The sequence below is a fragment of the Cheilinus undulatus genome, linkage group 9 (assembly GCF_018320785.1).
Source record: "Cheilinus undulatus linkage group 9, ASM1832078v1, whole genome shotgun sequence".
NCBI lineage: Eukaryota > Metazoa > Chordata > Actinopteri > Labriformes > Labridae > Cheilinus > Cheilinus undulatus.
In genome coordinates, this window is record NC_054873.1 from 47,633,233 (window position 1) to 47,653,428 (window position 20,196).

At 38.4% G+C, this 20,196-nt stretch overlaps 1 protein-coding gene across 1 annotated transcript in view; it reads right to left on the reverse strand.

The window, feature by feature from the left end:
* Positions 1 to 20,196, reverse strand: part of LOC121515053 (tetraspanin-9-like) — a 258,707-nt gene that overhangs the window by 22,703 nt on the left and 215,808 nt on the right. Inside the window, exons 7-9 of the mRNA XM_041795620.1 lie at positions 9,326 to 9,383; positions 8,332 to 8,459; positions 8,083 to 8,157 (exon numbers count right to left, since the gene is read on the reverse strand). Coding sequence (XP_041651554.1) covers positions 8,083 to 8,157; positions 8,332 to 8,459; positions 9,326 to 9,383 — 261 coding nt within the window. The remainder of the gene's footprint in view (positions 1 to 8,082; positions 8,158 to 8,331; positions 8,460 to 9,325; positions 9,384 to 20,196) is intronic.

The following is a 20,196-nucleotide window of genomic DNA, read 5'->3' on the forward strand; positions in this document are numbered from 1 at the left end:
TTCAGTTCACTCAGCTCTATGTGGGCTTTCTCTAAACCAATACTGTCTGATCCCGATTCACTCAGGATGAATTTTTGCCAATGGGAAATCCCAACTGAAGACAGTGCATTTGACTAATCATGACTAAAACAGCCAAATTCACTGAAGAATTCCAGATAAACAAAGAAAAAACAGGCCTGTAATGGTATGAATGCTGCAAACACCTTCTCGTTGGGTTGCATAAGATGTGCGAGTAAAATATATTGCTATATATGATAATATTTACTTCATTTTGGAGCTATTGTGAGATTTATATCCCCTACAAAGATAACAAAGTTTGCCCTCTCATTTTTTGGCATCCCGACTTTTGCAAAAGTCATGACTAAGCTTGGAGCACAGTTAAAGATTTTAAAATCTTTTTAGATTTGTTGACACGTGAGAGACCCCACACATGATGACAAATAATCACAGATTTGACCAGATTTAACTTCTAACTTCAAAATTCAAATCATACATGGTCAAATGTGTCCTCAGAGTACACACAATAAATGTGGCAAGCTGTTAGCTACCTGCTGCATTCAGAGGCTGGCCTGCTCACAGAGTTGGCTGGGCCCCTGACAAACCCTGAGAATGGTTGTGATTGGCTGGTAGGATCATTGTGTGTTGGATAAGCAGCATTGGTGCAAGCTATCCTGGCTAACAGTTACCTCACTCTGGAGCTGAAAATTGTGTCAAGCTTTTAGTGGGTTTGATGTTAAAGTGATATATTTTATGCCACTTTTTAACCTCTTTTAACCTCTTTTTCAGTTCATTTTTTACCACTTTTATTTGCCACTTTTTATTGATTTTGCACACTTTTTTTAAACTAATTGCCACTTTTAAACACCTATTCACCACCTTTTCTGCATTTTTGACCCTTTTTTTGCCACTTTAAATCCATTTCTGCCAACTTAAATCCCTTTCACACTTTATCTTACACATTTGCCACTTTTGATCCTTTTTTTGCCTTTTTTTTTACCCTTTCCCCTTTGTGCCCTTTTGTCACATTTAAGTCATTTCCACCATTTTTCTGCCCATTATGCAAGTGAAAAAAACATTTTTAGCTTCTTTGCACCTTCTGTTGCATCTGTAACCCCTTTTAACCACTTCTTCCATCCCCTTTGCCACTTTTATTTGCCAATTTTCATCAATTTTTCACATTTTTTTGAACCAGTTTTGCCACTTTTAAACCCATTTTCACCACCTTTTCTGCTGCTTTTGCCACTTTTATTCTTTTTTCCCACCCTTTCTGTCAATTATGTTGCATTTGTTGTTTTGTCACCTATTGAACCCTTCCCACCATTTTTTTCTGCCCTTTTTTCTGCCATTGTTAACCCATTTTTTCTACCTTACTTTCTGTTGCTTCTACTAACCCATTTTGCCATATTAACCACTTTTTATGCCAATTTTGGCCTATTTTAGAGACAAGAATGAACAACATTAAAAGCATAATGTAATATTCAAAAGCCTATGTAATTGAGGTCGACCAGCAATAAATAATGGTGTCATCTACATAAAAAATAATATGAGCCATTTGACGAGTTATCACACAGATTGTTAATATAAATGGAAAATCAGTCCGTTCATCCATCCATCCACCTTCATCCACTTATCCAGGGTTGGGTCACAGGGGTAACAGGCTAAGCCAGTCCACCCAGACCTTCCTTTCCCCAGCGACACTTTCCAACTCCTGCTGGGGGATCCCGAGGTGTTCCCAGACCAGACAGAACCCCTCCAGCGCGCTCTGGGTCTTCCCCTGAGGTCTCCTCCCAGCCAGACATGCCTGGAATACCTCCATGGGGAGGCAACCAGGAGGCCCAAACCACCTCAACTGGCTCCTTTTGATGCAAAGAAGTGACAGCTCTACTCCTAGCCCCCTCCGGATGTCTGAACTCCTTACCCTAGCTCTAAGGCTGAGCCCAACCACCCTCACGAGGAAACTCATTTCAGCCGCTTGTATCCACAATCTCATTCTTTTGGCCAGAGTTCATGACCACAGATGAGGGTTGGATGGTAGATCGACCAGTAAACTGAGAGCCTTGCCTCTCAGCTCAGCTCCCTCTTCACCACAATGGTCCGGCATGACGCCTGCAGTACTGCCAATGCTGCGCCAATCCATCTGTCAATCTCACGCTCCCTTTTACCTTCAGTTGTGAACAAGACCCCGAGATACTTGAACTCCCTCACTTGGAACTCACTCCCCACCTGGAGGGAGCAATCCACCATTTTCAGGCAGAGAACTGTTGCCTCAGATTTGAAGGTGCTGACCCTCATCCAACCGCTTTAGATTGTTAATATTAAATGGAAAATCAGAACGGTCCTAAGACCAAACCTTGGGGCACACCTTTAGAGAGCTCCAGAAAAGAAGAGGTGAATCTGAACACCATGATGCTTCTTGTTTTGATAAGCCAGTATGATAAAGCATATTTATCAGTAAACTGTGGTGTACTGCATTGAATGCCTTAGATCAGGGGAACTCAGTCACAGCAAGCGCCAGATTCTGAATTTAGGTCTAACCTGAGAGCCTTACAGGGTCAACATTTAACCATAAGCTATCATTCACCAGTAATAAAAAAAAGGGGGAAAACTAACTGAGAACTGATGATAAATGGTTTTCAGACTTAAAAACATCAAAATTAAAGTTTAACATCTCAAAATCCAAGATGAAAGTCAAGCTTATTAGTTCAAAAGTTAAAAACACACAATTCAAATTCAAAAGAATGATTTTAAAGGACAAATATATGATAGAATGTCAATGTTGGAAGTTTTTAGAGGATAAATATTACATAAAATTCAAAATTACGAGTTTAAATGGTAAAAACACGAGTTAAAATTTTGAATTGTGAGTCTTAAAAGCCAAAATGTGGGATTAAAAGTCAAAGTTGTGAATACTGTGAATTTTAAAAGTTGAATTTTGATGAAAAATTAAAATTATGAATTTAAAAGGTCAAAATATGAAAAAAGTCAGACAATAATTCATAATGCAATGCAAGATGCAAAACTGAAAATATGAAATGAATATACTCTGCCTGGCCAAAAACAAAGTTGCCTCCTGGATTTAACTAAGCAAATAGGTACGAGCCTCCTATTGGATAATTACTGCATGGGCGTATATGTTTCAGCTGGCAATAAGTTATTTAAACCCAGCTGATGCGATGAGTAACTTCTCATTTCTTAAATAATGGACCTTTTCTTCCCTAATGGCACGGGCATATTCCAAGATTACAATGCCAGGATTCATCGGGCCCAAATTGTGAAAGAGTGGTTCAGGGAGCATGAGACATCATTTTCACACATGGATTGGCCACCACAGAGTCCAGTCCTTAACCCCACTGAGAATCTTTGGGATGCACTGGAGAAGGCTTTGTGCAGTGGTCAGACTCTCCCATCATCAATATTAAAATTAATGCAACACTGGATGGAAATAAATCTTGAGACATTGCAGAAGCTTATCGAAACAATGCCACAGCGAATGCGTGCTGTAATCAAAGCTAAAGGCGGTCCAACAAAATATTAGAGTGTGTGACCTTTATTTGGTGGCGACTTTTTTTTGGCCAGGCAGTGTATATATATATATATATATATATATATATATTTTTTTTTTTTTTTTTCACATTCCTGACTTTTTGTCTAAATATTTTTACTCTTTACTGTTTCACCTTTCAAAGGTTAAGTTTACATTTATACTGTAGTAAATCTGCAGACCTCATACCAGTGGGCCAATTACAACAGAAATATGATATGATCTTGAGGGCCGGGTACAACAGAACCATGGGCCAGATTTGGCCCCCCGCCCTTGAGTTTGACACCCCTGCCTTAGATAAATCAATAAAAAACTGCAACACAGTATTTCCTACAGTCCAAAGAAGTCCATCAATAAATGGTGCTGTTTTGCTTTCTAAAACCAGATTTAAAAGATGATGAAATGTTTATTTGTGTCATTAAATTCCTTCATTTGATCACTGACTATCCAATCATGTTTAAACCCTTTAGCCAGGATATTTGGAAACCAGCTTGTTAACATCCAAAGGTTCACTCCCTTTTAGCAGGGCAAGAACAAAAGCAAACTTCCAGACTTTTAGAATTTTGTCACTGGTGAAGAAATTGAAATTTAAGAGAGAGGATCTGCAATGAAATCAGCAGCCAATTTAAGAAAAAAGAGTCTAGTTTATCAGGACCAGCTGCTTTACCTGGTGTCCAGTTTTGTTCAAGCTCCCTGAACCTCAGAGGCAGACACAGGAGGGAAGTTTTTCTGTTTACAGCCTCAGTATCCGTAATTAAAACACATCCTGCTGAAATAAAGTGTTCATTGAAGGGAAGACTGAGAAAATGCTGTCTTGTAATTCAGATGGGAGTATCAGCATTAGGCATAAACAACATGAGCGCATGGATCCATCCTGTCCTGTTGCAACATCTAGCAGCATCTAGGGACTTCACAGTGTGGAGGATATTTTTGGCACATCTTGGGCCTCTTAGCATCACTGAAACACCACGGCCTAGTTGAGCATGTCCATGTCTTTATGACCACAGAGTCCTCGTGTCCTGATGGCCACTACAGGATTGTGATGTGGTGAAACAGGAGATTTGTATCATGGATGTGGAGCTAATGAATCTGGATGCCATCATGCCAATATGCACCAAAATGTCTTAGGAGTGTTTCCTGCACCTTGTTGATCAATACCATAAGGACTTAAGGCAGTATTGAAGCCAACCCAGCTCAAGCAAAGTGTGGCCTGTGAGGGTTCACTCCACTGGCAAGAACCTCACACAACCCCACTTCAAAAAGTCCAAACAATCCCTTTAAGTCTTTGCATTCTCGAGATGAAATAAGGATATTTTCTTTTCTTTCCTGTGACGTTTTCACAGCTAACAGGCAGCGACACAGACTCTGTAGTGCTGCTGTATGTGTGCTGTTCTCTCTGTGTGGCTCAGACAATACATTCCCCCTTTGAGCTCAGCGGGCCCTTCTGTGGATTCCATGCCTTATTAACTTTTATACACTGTCGTTTACAGATGCACTGAATGTCCAAAAGCTGAGAGAAAAAGCACTAAATCAATGGAGCTAAGGGGCCAAGCGTGGCCGGAGTCACTGTCACTGGGGAAGAGAGCGGCAGATCAAACGTGAACTTTATGAGGACTTTTGTGAACACTTAAGGCATCATTTATTGGCAACAGATGAGAAAACACTGCTAAACTACAGACAATGGGCATAGTGACTAGGAAATGAGGAAAAGCAGCAGTCAGTTATTCATTCATGCCCTCATTAACTAGCAGGAGGTTACTCATGTGTTCCCTGGTAAACAAACAGTTTGATTCTCAATCATTACAGACTAACTATGCCAATTAGGATAAAGGAATTTAAAGGCCCCAGGCGCAGAGTAGTAGGGACCTCTTCTCCACTAAGCTGAGAGCAATCACAGAGAGTGAATAAAACATTATGAAGCATCTTTTCTCAGTTAACAAAGCCAGAGAACTAAAAGATATACCCATACTGAAGTATGAATACCAGAATACACAACAATACTTGCTCATAAATTCACCGCGATGATATTTTTAGAGGAGCACCATAACCCTGCTACCTTCATCAAAATACTTTAACATATCTCTAAACCAGGTAGAACTTTAGAAATATGAAAGATGCATACAGATGCTGCTCAATAAATTAGTCATGAAAAAGTTCAGATTTTTTGTAATTTATGTATGTATTTTTTATTTTTTTTAAAATATTTTTTGTTGTTATATATATATATTTATTTTTGGTTGAATATATATATATATTTTTTTGATATTTTTGTTGTTATATATTTATTTTATATTTTTTGTTGTTATGTATAATTTTTAGTATTTTTTGTTGTTATATATATTTTCAATATATTTTTTGTTATATATATTTTTAAATATTTTTTATATGTATATTTTTTTTTAAATATTTTTTGTTGTTAAATATATTTTTTAGGTATTTTTTAATAGATTTTGTTATATATTTTTTGTCATATATTTTTTTAATATGTTGTTTGTTGTTATATATATTTCTTATATATTTTTCCTTGTTACATATATGTTTTTTTGTTGTTATATATATTTGTAAATATATTATTTTGTTACATATATGTCTTATATATTTTTCCTTGTTACATATATGTTTTTTTGTTGTTATATATATTTATAAATATATTATTTTGTTATATATGTCGTATATATTTTTCCTTGTTACATATATGTTTTTTTGTTGTTATATATATTTATAAATATATTATTTTGTTATATATATGTCTTATATATTTTTCCTTGTTACATACATTTTTTTATATTTTTTTGTTGTTTTATATGTTTTTTTAATACATTATTGTTGTTATATCTTTTTATATTTTTTGTTGTTAGATATATTCTATATATATTTTTTATTGTTATATATACTTTATATATTTTTTGTTGTTATATATGTTTTTTATATATTTTTTGTTATATGTATTTTATATATTTTTTGTGGTTATATATATTTTTATATATTTTTTGTTGTTTTATATAGATATATATATATATATATTTATACAGATAGATATGTATATGAGTTACAACTATATATTAGTTACAGACATACAGTGAGTAGTCACGCAAATTAATTGTCAAACAGCAGCACACCCAACATCTGCAGACAGATCTAACTGTCTGCAGATAATCCAACCTCCTCTTAAAGGCTTCCACTGAGACCAGGTCACTAAGTTTTAGGTCTTTCTGTAAAACATTCAGGGCAATAGTCCTTACCAGTGAGATCTATCCCTATTATCTACAACGCAGCAGGCCACAAGAAGACAGGCCTGAAAACAGAATCGGCCGGACCACTGAAAATCACAGAGAATGGGCCCTCCCTAGTTGTCATTTAGCACCAATATTAACCAATTTTTGACACTTTTATCCCTTTTTTGATTCCTTTTGCCCCCTTTTGCCTCAATTTGCCTCAAACACAATTTGACCCCATTTAAATCACTTTTCATGCATGTTTTATCCCCTTTGTGACTCTCATCAATTTTTGCCACTTTTCTTCTATTTTTGCCACTTTTAAAACCCTTTTCATTACATTTTTTCAACAATTTTTGCAACGTTAAAACCAATTTTGCCCACTTTAACCCATCATTGATACTTTTTGCCTCCTTAACCCAATTTCTGAAAGATTCTAACCCAATTTAAAACACTTGTCCTGCATTTTAAACCCCCTTTGTGACACTCTTTTATCCAAGTTTTGCAACTTTTCTTTTTTTTTGCCACTTTTTAACCCCTTTTATCAATTTTTTAAACATTTTTTGCAACTTTTCAACCAGTTTTTCCCAACTTTTAACCCATTGTTTTTTTGCCCACTGTTGATACTTTTTGCCCATTGTTGCCTCTTTAACACAATTTTTGAAAGATTTTAACCCCCTTTAAACCACTTTTCCTGCATTTTATCCCCTTTGTGCCACTCTTCTATCAATTTTTCCACTTTTTGACCCCTTTTCATTACTTTCTTGCACTACTTTTTAGTCATTTGTAACAAATTTTTGTTATCTTTTGTGCCCTTTTTCCTCTTTTACCATTTTTTTTTGCCACATTTCAACCTCTTTTCACCACTTTATTGGGTCATTTTTTGCAGCACTTCTGCCAGCCTTAACCCTTTTTAAAATACTTATTAATAACGACAGTAAATCTCTGTAAAAACAGATCAATATTAAATCATTTCAATGTTATTTTTTATGGGATGGGTTTAACAGCTGCAGACATTTTAAGCCAGGATACTCTTAAAATCTTCTTTCCCTCCTTTTCTGAATTTAACGATCTTTCGGGGGCCAGACAGGAAGCTTTGGGGGGCCCAACGTGGCCCCCGGGCCGCCAGTTGATGATCAGTGACAGACATTCATTACCTCCCTGGTTAACTAGCAGCTGGTTACTCATTGGTTCCCTTGTTAACATGCATTTAGTTACACATTTGTGCTGCCATGTAAAAACATTTTTGTTGCTCATCACAATGCGGTTACCAGACTCTGTATGAAATAATATATAATCCAGTGCAATGCATGCAGGAACCTGTACCTGATCTGAGTAGAAGAATCCCAGGACAGCGATGGCCAGCTGGGTGAGGAAGACCAGAGTCAGGCTGAAGGAGAACTGAAGCGAGAAAGAGGATCACAATATTAAAGCACCTTCTGACTAAGACAGAATCATAACTGTCAGATTTGTTATTACACATCAGATGTATGACTGAGTGCTGGCTGATATGAGCTGCTGCACCATAAGCAAACACTGCAGCAGTATCAGTAATGTGTCTGTTGTGTCTATTACTGTCTTGAGGAGGCGAATGTTCTCTCGGAGGGCCCCGATGCAGCCGCAGAAAGTGATGAAGAACATGACCACCCCCACCACAATTAGGATGACAGCCGGGTCGATGAGGAATGTGTCCCGCACCGTGTCTGGCACAGAGACAGGAACACAACAACCTGTTTAGACATCTGTCCTCCTCTATTCTACCTTTATCTCATCTCCTCCCTGTCATTATTTTCATTATTTTTCTGCCCTCCTGTCTAGCCTTGATTCAAACAAATTCCCTCTCCCTCATACTGTTTTTTTTGTGTTCCTATCTTCTCCATCTACACCGGCTGCCTTTATTCTCCTAAATATCGATGACCCTTTAGGGATCAGACAGGATACAGCAGCGTAATCAGTGGGATAAGCCCAGGTTAATCCTTTTTGTCGTCCATCCACACGATATTACAAATTAAAGCTGAACATTTTGATCAAGGTTGAATGAGGATAAAGATAAAAGTTGTCACCATACAAAACGTGACAGGTTGATCAGGTGTGACTGAAGGTCTGAAGAGGACAGTGAAACAGCCTGAGAGGCGTGATATGATGAAGTTCAAACTTTATGTACATTTTTAAGTGGGATAATAGACACTGAGTGTGCTTATATGATCTTTAGTATCATAGTTTGATAATAGATTTCCCCTGGATATCTAACATTTGCCATATCATCCTTTTAATTACAATAAAAAAAACACACTTTGTAATGTTGACATACTTAAGATAAATGCTTTAAGAGTGTGTCTGTTTCCAGCAGCATCCCTGCCTGTGTTTAAACATGCTATAAAGTGACCACAGACCTCTTGTAAATGATGCATGATGTGCTGTCTGGAAGGAAGGGCAGCTTAAGGATAAGACTTTACGGGTGTATAATTAAAGCTAGGATACTCAAGCCCATGTAAATACACTCATTTTCTAGTCTGAAAACTCTGCAGAAACATCTTGGTGCATTAGCAAATGCAGAAATAGTTCTTACCTGTGGCTTTCTGGACCTTTGCATACACTCCAATTGCAATGATTAACAAAGAGAAAACCTGTAAAATGAAGGAAATAACAAGGTTAACCCACAGGGAACAGTGTTATCAACATCATTAAGCATTTATGAGACCAGCCACTGGTTTTAAAGCATTGTTAAAGACCCTGTAAAGTGAAAATAAATCTGTATTTAGGTTTGTTGTTTGACAGGTCACTTTTTTATGAACCACCAGGTCAAACTTCAGTCAAATAAAACATCTTTAAGTTTATAAAGTTAAGCTTCAAAATCATGAAAATGGGGGCTGTAATGTCTGCTACAGCATGGTGTGGGTGTGTCTGTTGAATGAGCTGAGGCCACGCCCACTCTGAGAAATACGAGCCTCTCAAATTTAAAAATGCTACAATCTGAATGGTGGAAAGCACTCAAGCCATGATCCTGCCCCTTGACCTTTTGTTGACCTCAGCATAAGATTATCCTTTAATAGTACCGCAAGGGGAAATTCCAAATTTATGATGCTTTAAATGATCCATAGACCACTGTAGCTGATGGATTTAGCAGATTTTCTGAACAATAAACAAAAAAACTGCATTTAACTGACTGTTAACTTTCAATAAAGGCAGTGACATCAGCTAACAACAGACTGGACTGAGATGAACTGCTCTGTGATTTTATATTGTAGTGTTAAAGGGGCGGGGTCATTCCCCACCGTGGGCCGGTGACACCACCAGCCCACAAATTGGCCCCGCCCACATCAAACCCAGCCAGGGAAGAGGTGAAAAACTTTTTAACGGTCTCAATCCAAAATTCAGTCCCATGTAGATCTCAGTGTTTTCATATGTTTACAGCTACTAGATTCCAACATATCTAGAGTGGTACAACACATATTTTGGATTTCACTCTACAGGATCTTCTAAGTAATCAAACAGCCAGGCCCATTTTTTTCAGCAGAAAGCCTGCGTGTACTGAGTATTGTTTTAATTATTTGGGTTCAAATCTCAAAATTCAACATGAAATGTTAGAAATATGCATAATGACTGCCATCTACAGATGGAAATGTTCAACCAACTGGTCTGGATCTAATATCCTGTGTTAAATTTAAAAGGGTGCCATAAAATATGTTGGGAAAGTCCTCTCCCTCCGTGTCCTAGACATGAGCTTAGGACTTATCTTAGCACTTCATTTGTCATAGGTGGTTAAATAACATAGCTAAACCTGCCAGTTAGTTTATGTGTGTGTACATTGTTATGAATACTTAGATTTGTACTTGATGATTTTTCCCACAAAACTCATTTGATGTCAGAGATCAGGTTTTGGTTTGGTTGCCTGTTTTGTCTCCCCTTGAGGTGCATCATTGGATTGCATCATTTCCAACCTGACTCTCAGAAATAAAAAAGGCAGACCCCCATTGATGTTATCATAACGATAATTATGACAATGATGAGTCTGGCTTTTATTCTGGTTTTGGGATTCTTTGAGTTCTATGCCTGGTCTTCTGGTCTTTTGGTGGTTTACACAAGCCCCAACTGTGAGTTACTCCTGCAGGAACCAGCTTCAGCAAACCGTCAGCGACTCAGATGGAGTTTAATGGAACTACTGCTGGAAATCCAGCAGGCCAAAGAAAGGACAATTTAGTAGCCCATTGCTCGTCCCGAGTTGTCAATGATGGCTTATAAGATTATTTTGGTGCATATTGGATCATTCTCTATGAATTACTTTATGTTTTTGGAAGAAAAATCTGATTTTGAGTTAAAAAAAATCCTGTAAAAAGTCATGAACTTTTGAAAAATTGGTAAATATAGTTGTTGGATATCTAAGTTGATGATTTGGACTTTATATGGTTTTGTGGTCTGCACAAACATCTAGAGCCATTTTGTTACTTTTAGCAACATTTGCTTATTTTTATTTTGGAGTTGGAGGTTGCTTAGTATTTGTCATCAAATCTGTTCGATTTGTTGTCTTTTAGGGGGGAGGTGTTATCAATAGTTAGATTTATACTTGATGATTTTTCCCCGGAAAATCAGTGAAAACTCCCCTGCTCGTTTAGGGAAACTTGGTCCACCTGAGGTGTTTCTCCCAGCTGAGAGCTGTCGGTGATCAGCAGGGCTGGGAGGTTATATAGGGAGCTGCTTCTTCTGTTGGGTTGTGTGTGTGTGTGTGTGTGTGTGAGGGTCCACACCTTCAGTTGGCTTTCTCTTTGTGTTTGAATTTTAAAAAAGAACTTTTGTTTGAGTGCTTTTGTGAGTGGGAGAAAATCTAAAATATTATTATTTTACCTTCCTCTTACTTGAATGACGCATACCTGTTTTTGTTTGTGGGTCATATTTTCAGTTCATTTGTCATTTTGATAGACTTAGTGGGTGGCAGAGTGGAGACATAATCCCCTGCCACCTTTTAGAAACCCATTTTGTTTGTTCATGCAGTTTTGTTAGTTTCCTCTTTAACAACCTTGGTTATAAAAATTGTGTTTTCTTGGGGGGGGGGGACTGGTGATGGGAATTTGGACTCTTCAGTGATCCAGCTCATTTGGCTCAGCCCAGCAAAAAGAGTTGGTTCTTTTGGCTTCCAAACTCCTCTTCATTCGGGTATCTGTTTGGCCTGCCAATTTTTGCAATGTTATAACATATGATTGATATTTGGGCAGGTATTTTACCCCAACTATGCTCATTATTTAAAATTGATGAAAATATCATGTAGTTATTGTTCAAAATTTATGGTCTCCTCATAACACCTTGTGGGTCAGATGAAATCTGCTCACTGGTTGGGATGTTTAACATACTTGACGTAAAATATGAATGTTACACCATCAAAAATGAGTCCATAATGCAAGACGTGCCAGTGGTAGAGGATCAAAGAAATAAAACACAGAAACACACAATCTATTTACGAATAATAATGCTAATAGTTATAGAACTATACAAATGGCTCTATGACGGGATCCGGCTCTTATTGTGCATGTAGAAGAGCCGGATCTTTGAACTGTCTCGTTCACAAACGACCCATCACGAGGGGAAACATGACGTTGATCAAGCCTAATCCATCCATCTAGTTCAGTGTTTCCCAACCATTTTTAACCCCCCTATACGTACCTAAAAAAAAAAAAGCAGAGCCCGCCCCCCCAGGACCCAAGAGAGAAGAAAAGTGACACTCTGCCGTCAAGTATAAACTTAGATTTGGATTGTTTTGTTGATAAAACCCTAAAAAAGGCCTGTGCATGCTTTTCTTATCGAACAACCTTTGTATGAACAACTTTAACTCCTTTATCTTGGTTTTAACAATATTAGCAAATCTAATTTTGGCAGCCTCAGAACAGACAAAGCCTCCCCCCTCTAGTTACTGATCCATCCATCCATTTATCATTCAACTTAACAATCCATCCATCCATGCATCCTTCTATTTATCATCGATCAAGTAAACCAATCATCCATCCATCCATTAACCCATGCATGCATCCATCCATCCATCCATTCATCCATCCATCCATTCATCCATCCATCCATTCATCCATCCATCCATGCATACATGCATTCATCATTCATCCATTAACACATGTATACATGCATGCATACATGCACGCATGCATCCATCCATCAACCCCTGCATGCATGCATGTGTCCATCATCCACTCATCAAGCCATGCATGCATGCAGGTATCCATCCACCCATCCATCCATCCATCTATCCATGCATGCTTGCATCCATCCATCCATTGATCCATCCATTAACCCTCTAATAAACAGTTTATAAATACAATTTTGTCTTTTTTTTTCATTTTAAGATTTCTCTGCACCTTCTGGTCTTTGTTATGAAGGACAGCTGCAGAGATAAAACATTGTTCATAGAGACAGTAGGGGATGACCTTCACCAAACAGCGCCAGGATCCGGAGTCAAACCAACCACCGCTGGGATGAGAAGTGTCTGTCCATGGGACACCTGCTTCACTGACCTGACCAGCACCCTGCTCTCTTTTTTATGATGATGGAAAATCTATTTAGCATGGTTTAACAACTGGTTTTTGCACTTTTGAGAGAAGCATTGCTGCATATTTTGCAGAGCTTTAGATTATGGCCTCTAATACATGCTCATATCTCTAAATTATGGTTTGATGAAGAAAGCTTGAAGACAAAATAAAGCACATTCCATCTCCTTATAAGTTCAGTAGTTAAAGCTGTTTTTAGCTTCAAATTTAGTCTTCAGACATGTCAAGTTTAATCAGTCTTGGGCTCTAAACAGAAGAATAAACATAATTTACAAAATTTATAACTATCCTTTTGAAAATTGGTGAAAAATAAAGAAGAGTGGTTCAGGGAGAACACTCACAGCCATGGTTTTCCCACTCAGATGATGCAAAACCTTGAAAATGCAGCAGTCATTGATATAAAATTCTCCTTTGTTGATATTTTGCTTAAAGGTGTGAAGATTCATTACAAAGAGTGTATTTTTACCAGGATGACTTTGTTATAATCATGTTTTTTATAAAGCTCCATTTGGGAACAGAAAGCATTCCTTGTGAACATCTCTTTAAGGCGTTGAGTGTATTTGATCACACGCTATCCGCCTCCTCTCTGCTTTGATTCTACTTTCACATCCATCCGCCAAAACCATTTCTTCTTTTCCTGTCTCTGTCTTCTTTGTCTTTCCCCTCCTTTAGTAACAGAGGACCCACCAAAAGAGGGCAAAGAGACGGCTCCCACACTGAATCTAAACCCAGCTGGTTTAGGCCAGTGGTTCTCAACCTTGGAATCGGGGCCCCCTTGGGGGTTGCGAGATACTGAGAGGGGGTCTTCAGTTGCCCTAAAAAAACAAAACAAAAAAAAAAAACTAATATTTTTTGAATAACACTGTTGCCACTTTACACCACTTTTGTCAAATTTGTTACCCCTTTGTATCATTTTCTCCCCACCAATTTTAACACATTTTTAATCATTAAACAGCTATTTTTGTCAGTTTTAAACTCTTTCCACCGCTTTATTTCTGCCTTTTTTGCCACTCTCAAACAAATTCTTGCCACTTAAAATTAATGTTGCCTCTGTTGACCCATAATTGCTACTCTTAACCCTTTTTAAACACTTTTTACTTCCAATTTTTCCCATTTTGAGCACATTTCACCATTTGATATGTCCATTTTTGCTAGTTTAACCAATTTCTGCTAGAATCTGCCTATTTTTTCTTTCTCAGTTAACCCTTTTCGCCAGTTCTTTTTTTAAAATCAACTTTTCATCCCATTTCATGAAATTTCCACCCATTTTTGCCAATTTAAAGCCATTTCAGACATTTTTTCTTAATCTCCGTTTACCACTATTTATGCCCATTTTTGGCACTTTTTTTTTGCCATTTTTATGTAATTTTTCACCACCTTTTCCACCATTTTTTTTGCCATTATTAACCCATTGTACCAATTTTTATTCCTTTTTTATTAAAGAGGAGGTGTTATACTTTTCCCATTTTTAAAACAATAATATAAAGTCACGATGTTAGGTGTCCATACTTCACATATGCAAATTTTCAAACTTCAAGATAAACGTATGAGGCAGAAATCTTGGAATTAGAGTGTAAACTGATGAAAACGGCTTGTTGGAAATCTCTCCGAGATCTTCCTGAGACCAGATTTCGATGGAGCGAACTGATGAGGTCGTTGCAATAGGATCTCCTGACTGGTTCGTCTGTGCTGCCGGCAAAGTGGAACAAACCGCCCCCACAAGGCCTTTTAGCCATTTAGTAAGACAGTAATTAAACACTTACCTAACAGATACATCCTGCTCTATCCTTCGCTGCTGCTGGTTTTCTTCCCCTTCTCTCTCCAAACTATCAGGATCAGACTCCGGGTCTAACACGTACAGACGTATATCAAAATTTGCTTTATTTTACCCAGTCGGACCGGTTCTTTCAAAGTTTACAAGTACTAGCATAGCAAATTAGCCACAGCAGCGAAAATGAAGTGTTTCAGACGGAGGTTAAAATAAGGGTTTTTCAGGACGCCAGTGTGAGAAACATGAGGAGTTTTTTGAGCTGTAAACCATGTGAAGCTACTACGTGGGTATCACAGAGATAGTGTACAGCTTTGAAAAAAGCATAATACCCCCTCTTCAAGGGGATTTACATTTTTAAGAAGGCTATTTACTACACACACACACACACACACACAAAAATTCTTTGGTAAGAGTAATTGTTTTTTCAGGTTAAATATGAAATATGGATATCACAGCTTAACTTTACAATGGACAATGGTTTTGCTGACCTCCATGGGCTCCCAGTTTGGGTGGGCCCCAGAAAGCTCTCCCATTTATCCCCCTTTATGGACGGCCTTGTCTGCACATGACTATTCCTGATTGTGCATGGCTGTGTTCAACCACCTTCAGGTACAGTGGGGGTCCCCGGTCTCTGGCACCTTTATTTTGGGGTCGTGGGCTGGTTCTCAACCTTTCCTACGTTTAGACGATGTGAGTCCATCAGCCATTAACCTGAAGTTTTCCCAGGCTCCATTCATCCCTCCCCACTCAGCTACCTTATTCTGAACCCACAATGTGAGTCTTATCCCTTTTAGAGTTAACTTTGTCAGATAAACAGACTGGGTTTTACTCTCTAAAAGGACAGATGTGATGAATTTATCGATGGTGAGCCTCCTTTAGGTGCTCAGTATGTTCAGAGCCTGTAGCCTTGGCAACAGAGCCGGTTGATGTTTTTAACAACAAAACTGACAGATGGATGTAGAAAGCAGACATACGGATCTCATCTTCAGTCATATCATGTTTTTTTAAAGGTACATTTGTCTGAATCTTCAAAGAACAGTCTGAAGAATTCAAAGCTCTCTCAGATATTTCTGAGCATTTCTGTGAAGCAGAACTTGACCTTGACTAAAGCATGTGACTGTCTAACCAAGTTTTGCAGCGAACAGCACTTTGATTACTATTATAACAGCAGAGGTGGTGATAAAGAGCAATGACATTGTCAGATGTAATCCTGTATGCCCCGTGTGTTTATAGAATGTAGATTTTTTTTTCTTTGAAAGTAAAACAGTAACCGCAGCAGATTCTTTGTTTAATCCTCTCATTATTTCCTCTTTTCCATCCTTCAGTGTCTGTCTCTGGCTGCATCCACTCACCAGCATCCTGACATAAATACAACTCTAATTCCAAAAAAGTTGGGGCACTGTGTACAATGCAAATGCAAACAGAATGCAATGATTTATAATCTCAAACATGGGTCCAACACCGGGGGGAAAAGGGTACTCATTACCCGGGCCCAGAGTTTTTATTTATTTTTTCTTGGTAATTAGTGTCATCATTGAATCAAAAACGACTAAATGAATGGGTCAACAGACTGAAATTTGTACCAAATAGAGCAAAATAAAACACTGGGGGGCCCTGCTCCACCTTTAAAAATGTCCAAATGATTATGGTCCAGAACTCTAAAATAATGCAAGAAATCTTTATTATATTTTACTATTAAATTGGTTTTCTTTTTATAAGTGCACTTTTATAATTAGTTGATAGTAAACATTATTGTTACTTTAGAATGTATTTATTTATTTAAAATATTGTCATGACTATGTATGGTGAATTTACTTTAGCTTATTCTTTTTGTTATTTTTTTTAATATCAGTTTTTAATTTTTTTGTCATTTGATTTAATTTAAGTCTTAAAATCATTTTTATTGTCCAAACTGTATATGGCAGAAGTGGATACTATTTGTGTATTTTGCCATTGCTAATAAAACTATCTTTAAAATAAAACAATGCAAGTAAATTTAATTTAACCATGATAAAAATATTGCTCACACATTGGGAAATTATGAGAAAGTCAATACATTTATATGCATAGATATTTGTAAAAATTGTGCAACATTTGTTACTTGGCTAGCTGGTTTAGGGGGGCCCTGTGTAAATGTCTTTCTGGGGCCCAAAATCCCTAGCTACGCCCCTGCCCATAAAGGGCATTTTAAAAAAGGAAGAGGCAGGTATGGCACGGTACGTGTTTGTTTGCATTTCCATTATAAAAGTTGGAAAGGGTCCCGTACCCATACTGCACTGCTTTTTTGGCACCCTTCTGTAGGAGTGCCAAGCTGACCCAAAGAGCTGGAGCTACAGTAGAGGGTTAGCACCAATGTCACTTTCATATGAGGAGTGGGTGAAAATGGTAGAAAACACACTAGTATCTGCTTAAATTAGGGATACTTGGACTTGACAGAGATCCAGACCTTTCCCTGGACTGTGGATAAAGATATGTGGTCACAAACCAGGTTTCCTGATATTTATGTGGACCTGATTTCTAGTACACAGAGCAGAGCCTGAAGGCTCACATCAGCCCAGTTCATTGGTGATTGATGTGAAACTGAATTGATGTAGAGGTTTGGTAAATATGAAGCTTTATATCTGTTGTTCCTCCATACTTCAGTCCTCCTTTTCACTTTAGTAAGTCCATTTAAAGATCGCTCTGTGGTTGTCAGATCTTCTGGGTGCATTTTAAAGCATGTGCAATGTACCCAGGATTTCTGACTCCATTCTGGGGCATTACAGCTTGTTAGCATTAGCATCATAGTTTAAAATCCATGCGTCACAGTGTTGCAGGCTACGGGGGAAGGATAAGGACGGTACCCACAACTTTAACCCGTCACTGACTATGTCTGACAAAGCCCTTTATGGCTTATCAGCCTTAACCCTTTAGGCGCCACAGTTTTTTCCAAGAAATATTCACTTGTGATATCAAGATTTCAAAGGTTGTAGCTTGAAAGTGGTTAGAGATAAAGTCATACTGTAAATAAGAACAATCTTCAGTATGACCCAAAGTTTGTGGTGGGAGTAAATTCACTCATCTTATTTGCATATTCTGACGTCACCAGGCGGCCTCCACCGCCACTGCTTCTACCACATCTGCCCTACCTCTGCGGTGTTTTTTAATTTCCGCTACCTTCATCAATATTTGTGTTTTGACCACCCCTGCAAGCCCCACCATGTCCCCATCCCAGCCACCATGAGGAAAAGCATCAGCTTTGGTATATGCTGCTTGTGGACTCTCATGGCGCACAGACTCGCAGTGGCTGCTCACAGATGCACGGCAGTTTCCGTCTCACCGGACAACTAAACGTTGTGTATTGACCACCCCTGAAACCCCCACCACGTCCTCTCATCAGCATTCGCTGATTACTCCCACCCCGGCCCCGATGAGGAAAAGCACCGGCTGCTTGTGGACTCACATGGCACACAGAGAGTCACGGTGGCTCCGGAGCACCAGTAGTCTCGGTCTCACCGGATGACTGAATGTCATAGTCACAGGGGTGAATATTCCACTATTCCTCCTGGCATTGTGAGTATTCTCGCTACAATTCACTCTCTTTCTCTCTTTTACGCTCCAACTACACTCCCCCCCAAATGCTGCATTACTCATGTCCGCCGTTTCCTGGTGTAAAGTGGTAACAACATTAGGGCCCATATTTGTTGTTAGAGCCTGTTTAATTCAGCAATCTTGCTTGTCGCAATTTTGCGACTTTGGCGTTCAAAGGGTTAATAGAGCTGATGCCATATGGTTGGAAAAATATTCAAGCTCTATGCTAGTATTACAATCAACACAAGCTTCATAAGTTTCCAGTTCAAATGTACAACCCCATTCCAAAACAGTTGGGGTGCTGTGTAAAATCTACCAGAATGCAATGATTGTCAAATCTCATAAACCCATATTTTATACACAATAGAACACTTTTCTGTTGGTGAAAGATCTGGTCTGCAGGCAGGCCAGTTCAGGACCCACTCTTCGACTGTGAAGCCATGCTGTTGTGACGGATGTGGTATGTGGTTCAGCATTATCTTGCTGAAATAGTCAAAGCCTTCCCTGACAGAGATGCAGTCTGGATGGGAGCATATGTTGCTCTAAAACCTCTCTCTACTCTTCAGCATTGATAGTTCCTTTCCAGATGTGTAAGCTGCCCACGCCATAGGCGCTAATGCAACCCCATACCATCAGAGATGCAGGCTTTAGACCTGGGCACTGAGAACAAGTTGGACGATTTGGTCTGCAGGACATGGCGCTGGTAGTTTCTAAATTAGATTTGCTGAGCCTGGATCATGTTAACTTATAGCTTTTTCTCTGCATGATACAGCTGGTGTTGCCAACTTTGATGACAGACGATTATTTCTGGAAGTGTTCCTGAGCCTTTGCAGTGAATTCCAGTTCATATTCATAATTAATTGATTGATGCAGTGGCCCCTTAGGGCCCAAAATCATCATCACCCAATGCTGACCTTCAGCCTTGTCCCTTGCACAGATTTCACCAGATTCTTTGAATCTTTTTGATATCATGGACTATAGAGGCTGGGATATTTGCACTTTTACCTTGAGGAACAGTTTCTTTAAATTTTTCCACAGTTATTAGTCACAGTTTTTGCCATTATTGATACATTTTTGCCACTTAAAACCAATTTTTATCCATTTTTAACCTCTTTTCTGCCACTTCTTTTTTTTTTTTTTAAAGATTTATTTTTGGCCTTTTTGCCTTTATTTGATAGGACAGTGGATAGAGTTGGAAACAGGGGAGAGAGCAGGAAGAGACATGCAGGAAATAGTGCCACGGGCTGGATTCGAACCTGGGTCGCCTGCGTATATGGCATGCGCCTTAACCACTCAACTACCGGCGCGCCCTGTTTTTGCCACTTCTTAACCAATCATTTCCACTCCTCATCTAATGTTGCCTCTGTTGACCCATTTTGCCTCTATTAACCACTTTTTTTAACCACATTTTACACCCATTTTGCCCATTTTAACCACATTTTATTATTTGATGTGCTCGTTTTTGCCAGTTTAACCAATTTCTGCCATTTTTTCTGTCCTAGTTAACCCTTTCATCCCATTTCACCAAATTTCCCACCCATTTTTGCCAATTTA